At 48.2% G+C, this 17696-nt stretch overlaps 1 protein-coding gene and 1 long non-coding RNA gene across 9 annotated transcripts in view; one reads left to right on the forward strand and one right to left on the reverse strand.

Annotated features, from left to right (window-relative positions):
• The window catches only part of LOC111160006, a 39106-nt gene that overhangs the window by 14800 nt on the left and 6610 nt on the right, over nucleotides 1–17696 (forward strand). The gene's annotated exons all lie outside the window — the stretch shown is intronic.
• Nucleotides 892–17696, reverse strand: part of LOC111160004 (myotubularin related protein 3) — a 142392-nt gene continuing 125587 nt past the window's right edge. For 4 of the 8 annotated variants that reach the window (XM_022522765.1, XM_022522762.1, XM_022522763.1 and 1 more), the window contains 10 exons: nucleotides 17186–17297; nucleotides 15373–15568; nucleotides 14388–14573; nucleotides 11071–11241; nucleotides 9810–9955; nucleotides 7623–9039; nucleotides 6382–6492; nucleotides 5840–5928; nucleotides 5039–5065; nucleotides 2725–3105 (listed from right to left, as the gene is read on the reverse strand). In XM_022522765.1, coding sequence (XP_022378473.1) covers nucleotides 2934–3105; nucleotides 5039–5065; nucleotides 5840–5928; nucleotides 6382–6492; nucleotides 7623–9039; nucleotides 9810–9955; nucleotides 11071–11241; nucleotides 14388–14573; nucleotides 15373–15568; nucleotides 17186–17297 — 2627 coding nt within the window. In that variant the 3' untranslated portion in view covers nucleotides 2725–2933. Of the gene's footprint in view, nucleotides 3106–5038; nucleotides 5066–5839; nucleotides 5929–6381; nucleotides 6887–7622; nucleotides 9040–9809; nucleotides 9956–11070; nucleotides 11242–14387; nucleotides 14574–15372; nucleotides 15569–17185; nucleotides 17298–17696 lie in introns of those variants that run through there. The other 4 variants (XM_022522766.1, XM_022522767.1, XM_022522768.1 and 1 more) reach the window with 4 other exon arrangements.

A 17696-nucleotide genomic window follows, 5' to 3' on the forward strand; every position in this document is an offset into this window, starting at 1 on the left:
TACACAAGCTAGGCAGAGAGTGCATCCAGAAAGTGACCCTGGAAAAGCCTGTCCTGGAGTTGAGGCCCTGAGGGAGGCTCTGAGCAGGTCACTCTTTAGAGCCCGGCCAACCCACCAGAGATGCTGGGCACTACTCAGGACAAACCTCTAGGGAGGAAGCGCATGATGTAGCTCTCCCGCAGACCTGTGCGAAGGAAGGGTGCCCCAGAGTGACGCCGGGAAAGAAAATCCACCTCTGAGAAGAGCAAGACTAGTCAAGAAGTGACCATTACTTTGGTCTTGCTTCCTTGGCTGGTTTTGCAGGTCTACAGAGCAGAGGTTGGGCGCTCGGTGTGGAGGGAGGATGACCTCCAGTCAGGCACATGATCCAGCCACACCCATGTCAGCTTCTACTCCGAGGGTCTCTCAGCCCACCCACTTGCTCTCATCCAAGCACAGGAAGCAGCACTTTCTGGACACCTACTCCTGCCTCAACATCTCCCCATGCAGGGCTCTGCTTAACCAGCTCTGCAGATGCCACTGTGGGCTTAAGGGGCCAGAGCACCGGCTGCTGGGGGGGGCGTGGCTAGAAGCCAGAGGTAGTTTACTGTATTTACTACTGATGCTCAGTTCTTTGGATGAGGAACACCACCGCCCCCACCGCCAACGATTGTTAAGATGCCTGATTGCTTTGCCTTTTTAGCTTTAGAGAGAGGTGAGGGGCAAAACCACGAACGAAAGGTGTTCCAGTGCTTGGGCACTGTGGGGCACCTGCTTGCCAAGGTCCAGAGTAGAACAGAAACCCGAGGTTCCCTTCGCCAAAGTTCAGCTTCCCGGCAGCACCTCGAACTGCTGCTGTGTAAGAGGGAAAAGGGAGGAAGAGGGAATAAACCACAGGGCAAACAATTAGAATGTGTTAGCAAATGCTACCATGCGGAACACTAAACTTTATTCACTTTATTTATATATTTAACAGTTCTAAAGTATTTACTTCCTGCTTTGACAAAAAATGAAAAATATAGGAGCACTGACTGACTCCTCTTTAGGAGAAAAGGGTTATATGTACAGCTACGGAGAGTTACGGTTCCTCCTTTACATACAAAGAAAAATATTAATAAAAAAGTGCTTCATTGATCGAAAAGGGCTAAGAGCTGCAAGCATTTATTCACACTGTACATCAGACCCAAGAAACCCGTATCATAACCTCTTGGCACCTGTCACTAGGAACTGCACAATCTTTAATTAAGACTGACTTCTCCCCACCTGCACGGCCAGACCATACAGAGTGTGGAGAAGAACTACACCCTGTTTCACTAAAGCCAGACTCTGAGCTACCTGCAGCCACTAGGAAGTCAGAGACTCATTCTGATGCTCTTGGCTTTGCCTGGACTGACAGCTCCAGGGGAGGCTCTGGGCCACCTTGTAACCACACCCAGGCACACACAGGAGCCACCTTCCTGAGACACAACTTGCCTTGGCCAGGGAATTGCTTCCAAAGGGTCAGAGAGTTCCCTGGCCTCATCCCCATCTGCTCACCACGATCCGCCATTACCAGTTAGCAGCTTTTAGCAGAGCCAAGCATGGCCCTTCCCCAAGAGGGAGGGCAGGCACAAAACATGGATGCCAAGATTACAAAGCACAAACCTTCCCCACACTCACTCTACCACAAATATTCTTGATTTAAGGCTCTTTTTTTTGGGACCACACCAAACTTACTGGGAAAGGTGCCCCAAATCTCCTACGGGCTGTGTCACAAATTTTCTAAAGAACCCTGCAGAGTCACCAAGTGTCCCCTCACTGCTGGCCAGGAGCACAGGAGCAGGGCAGGGGGATCGCTGGGCCCTTCCCACTGCCCCAAAAAGGGAAGGGAAGGAGGAGGAAGGCTGATTGTATAGGACATGCTCCCTTTTCCAGAGGCTTGCACTCTAAAAGGCTGATTCTACCCCTTAAGGGGGAGATCCATGATTTGTTTGGTTTGGGAATGGGGAATTTTTGGAACCCTGAGTCTGGATTTCCCTGTGCTGTTCAAGGAAGAGAGATTGTTTGGGGGACCAGGCCCCGGAAGGGGCTTTCAGGTGTGCCCGGGCTCAGGGCAGGCTTTGGCCTTGGCCACAGCAGCAGGACACCGCACTCTGGCCAGTATGCACTCTTATGCCTGAGAGTGGGAAGTACTACACAGCCTGGCCGAGGGAGTCCTACTCCTGACCGTGAAGGGAGCCCTAGACCATCCAGGGTCAAGTTAAAAACAAAATCCCATGCAAGAGAGAACATGGCCACCCCCATTCCCAGTCCCTCTCATTTGCTTCAGAGAAACAAACACCTTCCTTCCCCGAAAGGGGGCCTGGAAGGGTTCCATTTACTCTGTGTCCCTCCCTCAAATGCCAATCCCATTTATCTCTGAGGTCGGACAGGCCCAGCTCCTCTCAAGAGAGAGAAGGCACTCAGGGCAGTGCTCTGAAGGAAGATGCTTTCAGCCTCCTCAGCAGCAAAGGTTTTTCCAATCAGCTCTGATGTGGCAGTAGCATGAGAAATGGTCACAAACATCCGCCCTGGCTTGCTTCCCCCCACTCACTCATCTGGGGCCTCCACTCCTGACTCTGACCAGCCTCCTCCCATCCTGAGGAACCAAGCCAACCTTCAGCATCACAGGACAACAGGCGGCTCAACAGTTTACAGGGGGCCTGGCAACCTCTGGTCTTTCATTAAAAAAAAAAATTTAAGACAACCAGGGGACTTCTTTCTTTTTTGGAGGCAGAAGATGGAAAAGGAGGGAGGAGGAACAACAGGAAAGAAAAATCGATCTACAATCCAGTGGTACATCCCAAATTTCTGTCACTGCACAGGTGGTTCCATGCCCCCATTCCAAAGTGCACGGGCCTCTCGGTCTGTCCAGGCTGTGTGGGCCTGTCAGAGGAACAGCAGCTTGGCCTCTGCCCGCCCCAGGTCACTGAGCTTCAGTTTGAAGTGGCAGCAATGGGCTTATCCAGTTCAAGGTCAATGCTGGAGCTTGTGGGATGAAGGCTGCTATAGCAAGACTTGCACACTCGACTGGGTTCAAAGAGCTGCTGGCTGGGAACTGGAACCTTCTGATTACAACAACTGGAGCAGAACACATTCCCACAATTCCTTGAGATGGGAAGAAGAAAACAAAACACAGTTAGTTTCGGTCGCAGGTATGGTGTGAGGAAACCAACTTCAGAAGACAGAACTTGGTTGTGGTAATTCGAATGTGCTGGAGACTCCTCCAAGACTGAACTGTCTCATTTGTCTAGCCCAGGAAAAGCTGGGGTGGGGGTGGGGAGCAGGAAGTCCCTGCCTAGTGTAGCTGCACAGCACTGTGACTTTAGGGCCAAGGACACTTGGCTGTCTCACCATATGCCTCAAGGTTACAGGTGCACAGGGGGGATGCTGCTCAAGAGAGATCCAGGAGAACAAAAGGGCCCCACGCAGCAGTAGGTTCTAGAACACTGGCTAAGTCCTGGCCCAAAAAACCCAGTGAGCCATACCCACTTGGGCAATGGCCTCTGTGTAGCTCGTGGTCACAGAGAGACCAGAGTCCAATGAAACTACCTCCGAGCCCTTCAGAGAAGACAAACTACCTAGCCAAGCTGGGGTGGGGTGAGGAGCCTTGTCCAACAGGCTACATCCCCAGAGGCTCGGAGGCAGCAACATGAAGAACAGACTGCTGCCATCTAGGACTGCCCTGCTGCCAGCATGCAAAGCCAGAAGACAAGCAACACATGCTCAAGGTGAAAGGACAAGAGAGCACAGATGAACACACGTGCACAAACAACCCCCCTTATTAGATAGGTGTCAGTCAATTACGGCTCACTCCCCTGCCCCCATGCATTTACCAGGAACTGTCAGAGCTCCACCCGAAGGCCAGACTGTACTCAGGCCTCAGGGCTCCCTCTCCTCCACTTAAAAGCCCAGCTCTGACGTGTCCATGCAGCAAAGGTGCCCACAACCAAACAACTGCCCTTCAGAGTTAAGAGGAAAAGGAACTGGTAGAGAAGTTTCTGCTCACCTTACAACCCCACTCTGCTAGGCCCTGAAGTACAATTCAATCTCAATAAACCCAAGAATGGGAGACTTCAAGGAGCCTGACATAGCCCACCAAAGACCTGGGGAAAGCAGCTGAAGGGAAATGCTCCCCCTTAGCCAGCATCACTCGCTACCTTTTCATTTATGCTCCTCAGAATAGAAACCCACAGAATGTAAACTAAGGACCACCTGGGCACAGAGGAGAGAATACTAAATACCCGTTGGGGACCAAAAAAAAAAAAAACCCCACAAAAGGAAAGGCTAGACATGGGTCAATGGAAGGACAGAGAACTAAAACAAACACACATAACTTCATCTTCTAGAACGCAGTAAGAACCTCATGTTTCTGAAAAGCATGAATCAGCAAGAACCTGTGGTTTCAGAGAAAAATTACCTAAATCTACTTCTAAACATCTGCATTTATTTAATATACCTGCTGGAGTTCATCCTGATATGAATCTGACCAACTAAGCTTTCCTATCTGGCTTTTTTCAGGGGATCCTGACAGACCCCAAGTGGAACTCTCCACTAAAGTCTTCCCTGCTTAAACAGTTCTCTGGAAAGACCACCTCTGTTCAGTCCTGGTCTCTTTGTTTTAAAAAAAAAAAAAAAAAAAAAAAAAAAAATTTTTTTTGGAGCAGCAATGCTGTCTGACTCTCATATTATGAAGCATCATTCTAGGATCCCACTGAATGACTAACCCAAAGTAAATAGCTCTGAAAACCCAACTGGCTCTGCCACAAGAGCAGCCCCTGCTGAAGCCCAGCTTCTAAGTCATAAGCAGGATGGCTCCACTGACCTGTGTGGTCAGGAGGGGAGCACATGGCTGCAGTATGACTCAACCCTGTCTCCCCAGTTGGCTGCTTTGGTTTCCCCCCAAGCCCACCTGCCTGCCTGCCTGCGCTCCCAGCCCCAGGCTTCATCCCAGTGAGTGCAGAGAGGGGGAAATGGCAGCGTTAGTGTGAAGTTATTGTAGATGTGCAGACATCACAGACAGGTTGTTGCAAATGCTCACCACGTTTGATCAACACGGTCAGTGTCCCTGCAAGGAGGGGAGAGAGAGCTCAGAGGAGAAGCCAACCAAAGACACACGGGCTTGGGGTGCATGGGAGGGAGATATATGATCCTGAAGCATCATTACTAGACAAAGAGGTGGTTCCATTTTCTACCTGGGTTCTCTCCTGGATGAGCTATATCAGGATTCAGATAAACTTCCTACCCCAAGAACACTGCACATCCTCCAGTCAGTCACCACCCCAGCTGGGGCAAAGCATTCCTAGCAGCTAACTACCCCAACCAAGAAGAAAGAAGTCGGGAGCCTTAAGTATTGAAGACTATATCCCTAGATGTCCCTACCAGTCCCCACAGCTAGGTCTCCTCACTACTACCACAGACAAGTTTGGAGTCAGGGAGCAGGATAAGGAGTAGGAAAATGAAGTTCCCTGCCCACAGCAGGAAAAATTTTCTGGCTCAGGGCAGCCATGTTGAATGGGAAGAACTGGTAGGAATAAGAAATGGTAGTCTGGGTGGCGGCTGTTGCTCTGCTAATCCAGGAAGCAAAACAGAACAAAAGGGGACATCATTTGCACATTTTAAAATTTAGTCATGATCACTCTGAATTGGAAAAAAAAACAAATGCAAAAACCAATTTCAGAGGCACAAAAGATGAGCTGGAGTCCTGTAGACCCCAGGTTCTGCCTCAGAGGGGACACTGCCAGCCAGACGCCTGCATCTCTCCAAGCTGCAAGCTCTGTGGGTCAAACCTCAGCCTCCAAACTCTGGCCCATCCCACCCCCACCACACACCCAAACGGCACCTGCAGTGGTGCTTCCTGCTGGCGAGCCAGAAGGCGCTGTCACACGCATAGCAGTGGGCAGCCAGATGGTCAGGGAGCCAACGGGTCATCTGTAAGACAGGTGGGGCCAGGTTAGTGACCGGAGATGGGCCATCGAGCTGGAGCCAGCAGAGCCATGCTGGGGGCAGCAAGAGTCACAAGGACCATACTGGCTCCAGCGGCACCAGCCCAGCAGGTTGATGTCAGCAGTACAAGAAAGGCGTCCAAATCATTTCCCTAGCGGGGACTCCAAACTCCCCTGAGATAAAGTAGCAGGCAGCAGCACCCTGGGTCGCCGTAAGACCGGGCAAGGCTCCAGTTCAGAGAGGCAAGGAGGAGAGAGAACCAGATTGCTGGGTCTCCCTGGCTCAGAAATTCTTGGCTCGATGGGGATTCACAGAGGTTCAAGGCTAAGTGTGCTATGACGTTATTCCTCAGCCAGGGGCACGGGACAGGGATGGGGGTGGAGAAGAACCGTAAAACAGTTGCATGGACGGTACTCAGAACAGGGGCTGAGCCTGTACCTCCGTGTCCTGTTTATCCACCTGCTCCCAGCTGGCTTCAGAGAAAATCTCTGTGCTGCAGCGAGACAAACAGTTCTGATCCAGATTGCTTTCCGAGTCGGGGATTGAAGTCTGTTGGCAAACAAACAGAGCTGAACAGAATGAACCTGGCTCCTCCCAGAAGAAAGGGCTTAGTAAAGAAGGGAGCACTGGGGACTTTGGGTGGGCCTGAGTATTAAGGGCTGCCAATCTGTTGGCGCCTCAGCCATCAAGAAATGGGTTGAGCAGGTGCAGAGACAGGGCTGAACTCAGGTGGAAGAGAGATGCACAGGTCTAAGGCTGTGTGCAGTGACTGCAGGGGAAGGACAGGCCTTGGGCTCCAGGAAGTGAGTGGGGTGGAAGTGACCAGGGTGGCGTGTGAACTCTGAGTCAGCTGCTCCAGCGAGCCTGTTACTCCAACCCTGCCACTTACATCTGCGTGTTGAAACTGAGTGCTTTGGGCATGTCCTCCTTTCTCTGAAGGACTCTTTGGGAAAATGAGAAACCATCATTAGTATGAAGGAAATACCAAGAAGTCAGTTTGAATTGAAAGTCATTGGATGAGCCCGCCTTTAGTGTACGCTGACCGCTTCAGAGCCAGGCTCCCTCTTGTACCTGAACACATCAAGTCAGACCCAGCCTGTGAGGAGAGCACCTCCCTGAGAGCCTCCCCTCACGTAGCCCCTCCACCCCCACTTCCAGTCACCAGGCACCATCAGTGCTAACTCCTCCACTGTGCCAGAAACCAATCCCATCTTCCCATTTCTACTGCCATCACCTGCCACAGGGCAGGTACAAATATTTGTTAAACTACAGCCGAGGGGAGCTCACGGTTTACTAGCTACTGGGGTAGGACAGGCATCATAACTGGACAGAAATATTTGACACTGCCCTACTAATGTCATTCCACCCAGGAGTTCATGCCTTTTCTTAAAACATGATCCTCTCTCCAAAGAGATCTGACCAGCCACATACCGAGCGCTGTCTTCCTTATTCTAACTGCCTAAACAGGACCCCTGTGGCAAGCAAGCAAGGCAGGAAAGAGCAACAGGCCGACTGCCATTCACGGCTGATGCTGATCTCCAGCCTCTCCAAAGAACTACTCTGGACCTTTCCAATTCTTCTAGAAATCTGTACCAATCACTGTGCACAGGGCACAAAGAGTACCCAGCCTCAGTGTGCCCTCTCCTGGGGCAGCTATGGAGGCACTGTGGTCTACTCACCACTTCATCCCCAAAGTCCCCATTGAAGCGGAGGGAGCCAGTCAGGTACTGGCTCTCCAGGCGACTCCTCAGCTCCTGTACTTGTTTCTTCAAGGTCTCCACTTCCTGCTGATGGCCTGACTCAATCTGACGCAGGCGCTGCTGGATAGTGTCCGTGTACACAGGCATGCCATCGTCGTCCAGGTGGCTGCGGGAAGGCTGGTCAGGGCTGCCCGTTGTAGATGGCCTCCCCAAGTGGCTGTGCAGCCACTTGTGGTGCAAGTTCCTCGAGTGTAAGTGGGCAGAGCCGCAGCTTGTAGCAGACAGCTGGCGGCTCAGTGAGTCCTTGCTCTTGCCAGCCTCCCCATTGGTGCAGTGCCCGTTGGGGGTGGCGTGCTTCTGGAGAGTGCTAAGCCCTGGGGGCTGCTCTAAAGCCTTATTTTCGGTCTCTGGGGCACCATTGCACACAAGCCCCTCTTTACATTCGGCTAAAGGCAAGGCACAAGGAGAATGTGTTGGGCTGTGGGTGCTGCCAGGGGAAGTCCTATGTACCACAGATGCCACCTGGGGCCTCTCAGCTAGGCTCTTCCCCGAAGGCCGGGGCTCCATAGTTTGAGGAAGCATGTGCTTGCCACTGAACCAGCCACTGTTTACCAGGCAAGGTGTATGATGGCCTTCGGGCCCACTTTCCGACTTGACTTGATCTTCTGTTAACATGTCCATTGAACTGTCTGTATTTGGTCCTCTAGCCTCAAATGGGACTTGGGACGGCAGCAGAGAACTTGAATGTGAGGTACCATAGCCAACTTCTGCATCTACTGGGACTGGAAGAAAAGCTTCCTCCCTACCCTCTGTGGTAGCTCCTATTTGGGGCTGTTCCATAGGGACCTCCTGGGCATCCTCTCCCTCGGGGGACTCTGGGAGAAAACTGGGAAGAACACTGTGCCCACCCTGCTGCTCAGGAATATCGTGGGAGAACACAGAGAGGCCAGTGCCTGGACGGTTCACCAGAGCAGCATCACCCAGTTCTGGTTCTTGAGGAAAGATAATGGCCGAGCCCTCAGGGGTCTTCGCCCTGATCTGCTTTTCTAAGACAGCCTCCTCTTCGACCTCCTGCATCTCAACGCTCCCTCTATGGGGAGGTTCCTCTACCCCACTCTCCTCTTTGGTGGCCTCTTGCAAAATGTTCTCCATCTGCCCCTCAGCCACTCCAGCCGCGACAGACAGCTCGGCACCGCCCAGCACTTTGGTTGGCTTTCCCAGGCTGTCAGGATCGAGAGGCTCCTCCCCAGGACCAGCTAGGCTGCTCAGTTCCATTGAGCGCCGGTGCTCCTGCCACTTCTCATTCAGACTTGGGTCACTGCTGCGCCGGCTGGCCAGAGGCACTGTGTTGTCACCAGCTGTAGTCAGATTGTCAAATGATCTAGTCTTTGGTAGCCTAAACAAAAGGAGTTTGAGGGAAATGAGAATCTGAGGCTGTTCAGAGGAAAGTAGGAGACAACTGGTTGTTTCATAACTGGGTCCACTGTAGCTCCTCAAGAAGCCCTGGCATCTCCAAAGTGTGGCTCAGACTGACGGGCAAAAAGCCCCAGGATTGGCCCTTCTTCAAGTCTGCAGATTTCCTCTCAACCTACCCGACTGGCCCCACCCCACCCCACCCCACCCCGTGTCCCAAATAAACAAACAGCAAATGCTGTGTTTAAAAAAAAAATCATGATACTGCTCTATTTCTCCACTAGTGGCAAAGGAAAGTAGCACTGCTGGTTTTCTATTACAATATTTTAAATTAACATGTTGTTTAGCAGTCTGAATTCAGTAAAGTTAATTCTCCAGTGGCAAAGCCAAACTTTGTATCATCTGATAGCATTTGCCTTTCAACCCCAACAGGACAAATGACAGCAGAAAGGCAAGAGCACAGAGCAGTGGCTGAAACTCAAGCCAGAGGGTCACAAGGAACCTAGAGACTTGCACATTAACTGAGAAATGGCTTGTTGCATGTAGCCCAGCAATATAGTGACAGGGCCCAGTGCCCTTCAGGAAATGAGACTCTCATGGCCTCAAAGCCTGAAACCCTTATAACCTGCCCTGAGAAAACTTCAGAGATCTAGGTGAGACATGTGGAGCCAGACACCATGATCTCTGACCGTGCCTGTGGGTGCCCAACACAGAAGTGCGGGACTGGAGGCTCGGCATCAAACCCGGGCTCACCGGCTCAGGGGCGGATCATCAGGGCTGGTGCCGGGGGCTGGGTACGGTGCACAGCTGTCGTCCACGGGGGTGGATGGGGATGGACAGGGCAGGTACGCTGCGCTCCACAGCATCAGGTTACGCACGTGACACACAGGGTACAGCACCTGACAGGAGAACAGAGGGGATACAGGTTTAAACAAATCCAGAAATGAGGGTCAAAAAGTCACCAAGCTGTAATATCCAACAGGTGTGCACCAGCTGCATTTCCCACCTGAGCGCCTCTTGTGGGCATGAAAATCTAAAGGATTTTTAAAAATCTATTCCTCATTACTTCTTAGGTCCCCTTTATTGAATGACCTACTTTCATATCAGCTTGGTTTTAGCTGCTTTTACTTCATATGAAAGTGAGTCGTTTCACTAAATGGTGACTATGTTTCCTTGTACAAAAACGTGGCTTCAGAAAACACTGTCAAACCTATTGTACAGGATCACTTAAATTAATTATGGGAAAAGAAGGGAATTTTCTTCCTATACTGTGACTTCCCCAGCAGGCACAGTGAAGGAAAGAGAGAAGCAGTTAGTGTAAATCTTTCCTTTGACTACTTAAATGTAGTGAGAAGAATGTTAACAGTCCAGTGAAGCAATACAACCTCTCATGAAGCTTCCTTTTGACTTCTTTAGAATTTAAGATGCATTCTGACAAAAGGAACATCACCATGTATCAACACAGATGTGCGTGCCTCCTTTCCTCTGCCTAACTGAAGGTGCTCCTTTGCAGAAAAAAGTCTACCAGCTCTCCATGTGAGCAGAAAATCACATGGACACACATGCTAGTGTCAAACACACTTCTGCTCTCAGAGACAGGAGCTGCAGTGTGTATCATCACCTGATGGCACTGGAATGGTGCCAGGGGCCTGGTGGCAGCTCCTAAGCTATCATGGGCACCCAGGGGACAACTAGGTTCCCCTTCCATTTGTTAGAACATGTCAAGAGTGAGTTAAGCTCTGAAAGAGGTGCCAAAAAAGATTCGTGTCCGGAGTGGCAAAATAGAGATGGGTATTAAATCAAAACACCCTAAGCAAAAAGGGGTTAGAAGCAGATCAGAGCAGCACCAGGAAACAAGCCTTCCTCGGGACAGATGAAAAAACAGAGAAAACAAGTTTGCTTGAGAAAACAGAGATGCCTCTTAGAAAACAGTCACTACCGAAAATGGCTCCCATATGTCACCACCCCCAAATTCCTTCTGCTGATCAGAGAGGAAAGGCTGAAGGATACATACGGCTTCCGACTGAGAGGAATACAGTAGGTTTTTGAAAGCCTTGTTGCCTGCCCGAAGCAATGACCACACAGAACACGTTCGCTCCTGAGTATGCTTTTCCCCTCTCTCCTTGGCATTGTTGCACAGGAATGTTCCAAACAGGCAGGAATAGGTATGTTGCACCAGTTTCACCTATGGGAGTCCAAAATCAAGCAACAGGGTATATGTCTCTGGGGGAAGGGTAGCCCTGCTGAGCCCCCTTCCCCAACACCCCCGAGAGCACCTCAGAATTCACACTCCATAAGTATGGGGAAACCAAGTAAGCCATGGAAGAGCTGCCTCCTCGTACCACCAACCCCAACCACTAGCATTCCTGATTCAAAAGAGCAAAGACAGATCGCTGGCACCCCACTCCTCTTGGCCTCCCTGCAACCAGTTTGAGAAGTCCTGAGTTAACAGCCACACTCCAGAGCGACAGATCATCATCACTCGGGTACAAGAGCAGGTCAGTGTGCAACCCAAGTCTGAACTGAAAGCACATTTCTAAACAGCTTTTCACTCAACAAATCACTCCTGAGCATCTGACACACCCCAGACATTTCTAGGGGTACTGGGTAGGCGACAACTCTCAGATGACTCTCCTGCCCTGACAGAGCTGGTTCTAACTGTGGGGGAGAGGTGACCACTGCTGTGGACCACAGTAAGGCAGGGTGAGAGGGACAGGGCACACACAGGGCAGCAGGAGAAAGATGTGAGAGAGCAAGTTAAGAGGGTATCTGAGGGGGAAATGCTCCAGGCAGAGGCCAACAGCCAGCACAATGGTCTTGAGGTGGGCGCATGGTTGCAATTTCTTTTTTTTTTTTTTTTTTTTTTAAGATTTTATTTATTTATTTGACAGACAGAGATCACAAGTAGGCAGAGGAGGCAGGCAGAGAGAGGGGGGAGCAGGCTTCCTGCTGAGCAGAGAGCCCGATGCGGGACTCGATCCCAGAACCCTGGAATCAGGACCTGAGCCGAAGGCAGAGGCTTTAACCCACTGAGCCACCCAGGCGCCCCTGCAATTTCTAAGAACAGAAGGAGGCCAATGTAACTGAAGGACACTGCCCAAGGAGGGCAATGGCAGGAAATGAATCTAGAGAGGTAAGCTCTAGGACAGCTCTGCAGTCCATTTTAAGGACTGGCTTTTACTGTGTGAAATGGAAATCATTGCAGGTTCTTGAGCAGAGGAATGACACGGTCTCAGTTATGTTTTAGAAGGACTGCCCCTAGATCCCTCTAGGAGCCAGGGTGGCTCAGTTAAGCAGCCGGCTCTTGATTTTGGCTCAGGTCACAGTGTCAGGTAGTGAGATCAAACCCCACGTCAGGCTCTGTGCTCAGCAGGGGATCTGCTTCAGATTCTCTCCCTCTCTCTCTGCCCCTGCCCCTGTTTGTGTGCTTTCTCTAAAATAAATGAATGGATAAATCTTTAAAATAAAGAAAAAAAGAAAGATCCCTCTAGTTGACTCTCCAGAATTAAGGCAGGAGATGGTGATAACTTTGGACCAGTGTAGGAATAGCAGAGATAGCAAGAAGTAATCAGGTTTTAGATAGATTTTGGAAGCAAAGCTGCAGATCTGCTGACAGACTGAACATGGAGTATGAAAGGGGGAAGAGGAGAGTTGGGCAGGCCATATGAGTTTCTGCCCTAAGTAAATGGAAGGACTGAGTTGCCCCCTAGAGGGGGCGAAGACTTCTGGAAGATCAGATTTTGGGTGGGAAATGTGGAACTCAAGAACCAAGCTTTGAACAGGTTAAGTGTGAAATACCATTAAGACATCCATGTGGAGATACTGAGCAGTCATAGTTGGGTATGCGAGTCTGGAGTTAAGTGGAGAGATCTGAGCTGAAGACATAATTATAAATGTAGGAATCATGGGTAGCAATCAGAGCCATTGGGACTGGAGGAAATCCCCAGAGAGGCAGTAAGATACAGAAGCACCTTGGAGGCTGAGTCCTGGAGCATTCCAACATTCAGTACTGGGAAGATATGAAGGAACTAGCACAGGAGACAAAAAGGACCAGCTAGGGAGGCAGAGAAGAAATAAGGCAGAGTTTGTACTGGCAGTCAACTGAAGAAAGGGTTTCAAGAAAGGGGTTATTAAACAGTGCCAAAGAGTAAACTGAAGAGAGTCAAAGAAACAAAACTCCAGTCATAAAATAAGTCAGTCCTGGAGATGTAATATACAGTATGGTGAATATAGTTAACACTCTACTGCGTATCTGAAAGTTGCTAAGAGTAGGTCTTAAAGTTCTCACAAGAAAAAAAATTTGTGTGGCAATGGATGTTAATTATTGTGATTATTTCACAACATACACAAATACAGAATTATGTTGTATACCTGAAACTAGTATTACATTGTCAATTATGCCTGAATTTAAAAAAAAAAAAAAAAAACTTCTTAGCACGATGAAGACAGAGAGCTGATCACTGGATTAGCAACATGAAAGAGCTCCGCTAAAGTGGCTGGGGGAACACCTGAACCTGACTGGGTTTAAGAGAATGGGAAAAAAGGAATTTGAGACAGTAAATGCAGAAGACTTGAGCTCTGCTGTGAAGAAATGAGATACAGGAAATAATTAATAGCTGGCAAGAGATGCAAAGCTGAGAAAGGGTTTTCAGGGGATGGGAGGTACTACTCCATGTCTGAGTACTAACGGCAACGATGTGGTAGAGAGGGAAATACGCCAGTGCAAAACGCAGAGGACAGAAATGCTGGCACCATGCAGCTGAGGAGAGGACAAGCAATGCAAGGCGGTGCAGCAGTGGATGGAGAGGCTGGAAGAGGGCAAAGACAGTGAGTCCTCTGTCAAAGGAAAGGGTGCAGTGAGTATGGGACACAAGCTGGGTCCGGGGTTTGGGGGGACAGGACAGTGAGGAGATTGGCAGATGGACTGGAGGGAGCCGAGGATATTCTATTATTTCTCTTTTATTTTTTAAAATCTCTACACCCATCGGGAGGCTCGAACTTACAACCCCGAGATCAAGAGTCAAATGCTTCACCGACTGAGCCAGCCAGGCACCCCCATTATTTCTCTAAATATTTAGGACTTCTATCATCTATTTTAAAAGCTAAGTATAAAACAAATCAAAGACTTTATGCAAACCTAACACATCTATATTCACTGAATAAACACATACTTCTTACTGTTTTTAATTAGAACTGGAAGAAAGAATGGCCCTTATTAAATTCTAAAAAGAATTCATAGTTTCATGTGAAAACTAACCCACTAACATTTGCATTGATACCCCCATAATTATAGAAGGTCTCCAAAATAAAGAATTACAAGCCCCAACTCACAAGGAATGCTTCGTTGAACTCAAAAGAGCAAGGAAATTGCCTCTGAAGCTGATGAACGCAGTCAAGCCACTGCAGAAACACAGGGCAGCGCTCGTTCAGGTCATCAGAGTTCTCCCCGTGACCACACCGGTCGGCAAACTTGTGACCAAAATCCAGCCACTCCATCTCCACGAGGACCTGGAAACCCTGCACGGAAACACCCGGGATAGACCATTTGTACTTATCTATGGAGACTATGACAGTCCTGAGCCTGTCAGGACTAACAGCAATAATCCCTTTCAATACCCTCCCAGTAAGCCCAACAGGAGGGCCTGACCCAGCCCCATAGCCAAGGGCTCCATGGAACACATCCTTAGGGCAATTTCCCACTTCACTCAACTCCATTCCATAATTATCAAATGGGTACTAATCATTTATCTAAGCCTTTCCTGAGTCTATACTTTCTTTCACTATGTAGTGTAAGAACCACATTTTTTCTAAACTTATTTTTTGATTTATTTTGTGTTATACTTACTAAGTCTTGTTTCTAATATCTTTCCCTACCCCAGATTTACATGTATTTTAGGGCAACTTTATGGCTTTTCTTCCATCTTTAACCCAACATGTGGTTTTTTCAGAGTAGGGCTCTTTCTCCACAGAACACTGTAGTGATATCCAGACCCATTATCAGGATGAGCATGCCAAGATCCTACTATAATATCCCCATTTTCCTGGAGTAGCCAAAACTTTCCTAAGTAAATAGACTACAGAGGAAAACATGTCTAATTTCTCAATACCTTGTTATCCACAATCTGCTCCATTTTAAAAGGCACAAGAACTGTGGGAGGCACCACCACAATTTAGCTCAAGGCAAAGGAGCAATAGTTTTAAAACAAATTTCACTCTCTTTAGGCCTAACCACCAAGACCAAAACTGATTCTAAAACCATCCAAGGTTTCGCCCACTCATTCTGATGTACCAAATCCTACTCTTGGGATGCACCCACCTCTATGGTTCGGTAATACGGATCCAGCAAGAGCTTAGCCAATGCCACAATCTGGGGAGTGCGGTCCCAGCCATCTGAGCAGTGCGCTAGTACAGGCCGCTGATCACGATCCACGGCGTGCACTACCAGAAGTGCCGACTTCAGGAGCACAGACAGGTGATGGAGCCATTTTGTGCTTTCAAGGGCTGAGAGCCAACTATAAAAATAAAAACAGAAGGGGAAAGGAAATGCGGATTTTTATGATTTACGGCATCATGCCAAATACCCATGAAATTAAAAGGCAATTCCCAAAGATCTTTCCCTCCAAATAAAACAGTGCCCAAACAAACAAATCTCTGTCTTTATAAAGCATGTATAAAGATGCAGGTAAACCCCTACTATGCAACATTGGACAGCTTTAGAAATAGGACAGCAATTAATAGAATTTTTGTTCTAAAAATCTTATGGCTAGTTTCTGAGAATGAGTATCTAGTATTTTTCAGTCCATGGTAGTTATATATCCTGTATAAGTAGTTCTTTCTGGAGTCTTCTGAAGGAAATAATAATTACGCCACTTGGTTAAAGTCACATAGTCAATTAGTGGCAGATCTTCTGAGACCTCAGCCAGGCTCTTTCTATGCCCCACCTTTGGGGAAGAGAGCACTACTGGCTGTGTAGCAAATACAAGTTGCTAATCCCCACAGCAGAGAAGCAAGCTCATTCTTGGGTCAGGCTTTTTCCCCAAAGACAATTGCGCTTCACCCTCTGGGTTGATTCCAACTGCGATGAATCTAATCCCTTACTACCAAGTGTTAGTACAAGTGGTTCAGGCAGCCATTTGATTGAATAAATCAAGGAATTCTGCAAAACTTGATGTGATCAGATCTACTGAACAGAACCCAGGGAAACAGCTATGGGCTCCAGCACAAATACCAGAAAAGAGAAAATTCTGTCTTCTCTGGCACCATTTCTGGCTTCCTGAAATAGTAAAACAGGGTCTTTTAAATATTTATCTGTCCGTATTTGTTTCACAGACCATTCCTGCTAATTTTTCTTGTATTCAACCAGTTCCCCTGGGTGGGCGGGGAGGGAGGGTTACTTCACCTACCTCACTGCAAATGCCAGCCATTCCTTTTTTTTTTTTTTTTTTTTTTTTTTTTTTTTTTTTTAAGATTTTATTTATTTGACAGAGAGAGAGAAATCACAAGTAGGCAGAGAGAAGGGGAGGAAGCAGGCTCCCTGTGGGGCAGAGAGCCCGACTCGGGGCTCGATCCCAGGACCCTGTTGGGATCATGACCTGAGCCGAAGGCAGAGGCTTTAACCCACTGAGCCACCCAGGCGCCCCCAGCCATTCATTTTTAACAATTAAAATGTGGCAATGTTCGTAATGAGAGAGGATAGTTTAGGACTCAGAAGCAAACGTAAAAGGATTTCACGAAATGGCAAGTTTAACCCTTTTTTACAACATGATGAATAAATTTTGACTCAAGGTAAAAACATCCCCCCCAGTTCACAGCAGATAAGTGTTACCTATAGGATGTCAAAAACCAAAGAATTAAAAATGAGCCAAAAACAATGTAGAATAGAAGAGGTCCCAGGAAAAACAAGAAGGCAGGGCTTCTGAGGACTGAGATTTGTTTTGTCCTCCACATCTTTAAACCTTTCAAAGGGCTAGATTTTTGCTACTGTGCTCCTAACATAGAAAGGAGAATGCCCACAGGGACTGAAAGTAAGACCGAAGTGTACCAAGAAACAGAAGAAAAGATACCTCCAAACTCATTAAGAAAGAAAGAAAAAAGGCAACGCAAAATTAAAGCTAAGGCCAAAGTCTTACTTTCCCGGATCCGGCATCTGTGTGCACAGCAACCGCAGAGACTGAAAACTCCTCCGAATTGAATGAATATTTGCCATCCCCATAAACACGACCTCACAGTTTGGGTAATACTCTGCAGAGAACAACAATAAAGAGAACAAAAATATGTTGACTTTAAAGCCCACATGGTCAAATTTAAAAGCAACAAACAAGCTATAAAGCAAATCCATTATAGTTGCTGATGAATGAAACTGCTGTTTTGATGCCTATTAGTCTAGTCCTTTTATCATAGGAAAAACAGTGCTTGAATTTTAGCTGTTTTTGCAAAAAGGAAAGTTAGATTTGTGAAGATATGGACATAAAACAGAAGTTTTTTGGGGTTTTTTGTTTTTTTTTTTTTAAAGATCTATAGCTTGCTATCCCATCTCAGGTTAACTTCTTGGGCCACATCTAACTTGTAGCTCTGGAATCTCTTCAAAAAGAAGCTGGCAGAAAAATGCATTTTATGTATTCACATATCACCTTCATACAA

Source organism: Enhydra lutris, unplaced genomic scaffold (genome assembly GCF_002288905.1).
Source record: "Enhydra lutris kenyoni isolate GAN:26980312 unplaced genomic scaffold, ASM228890v2 scaffoldscaffold73, whole genome shotgun sequence".
Classification (NCBI taxonomy): Eukaryota; Metazoa; Chordata; class Mammalia; order Carnivora; family Mustelidae; genus Enhydra; species Enhydra lutris.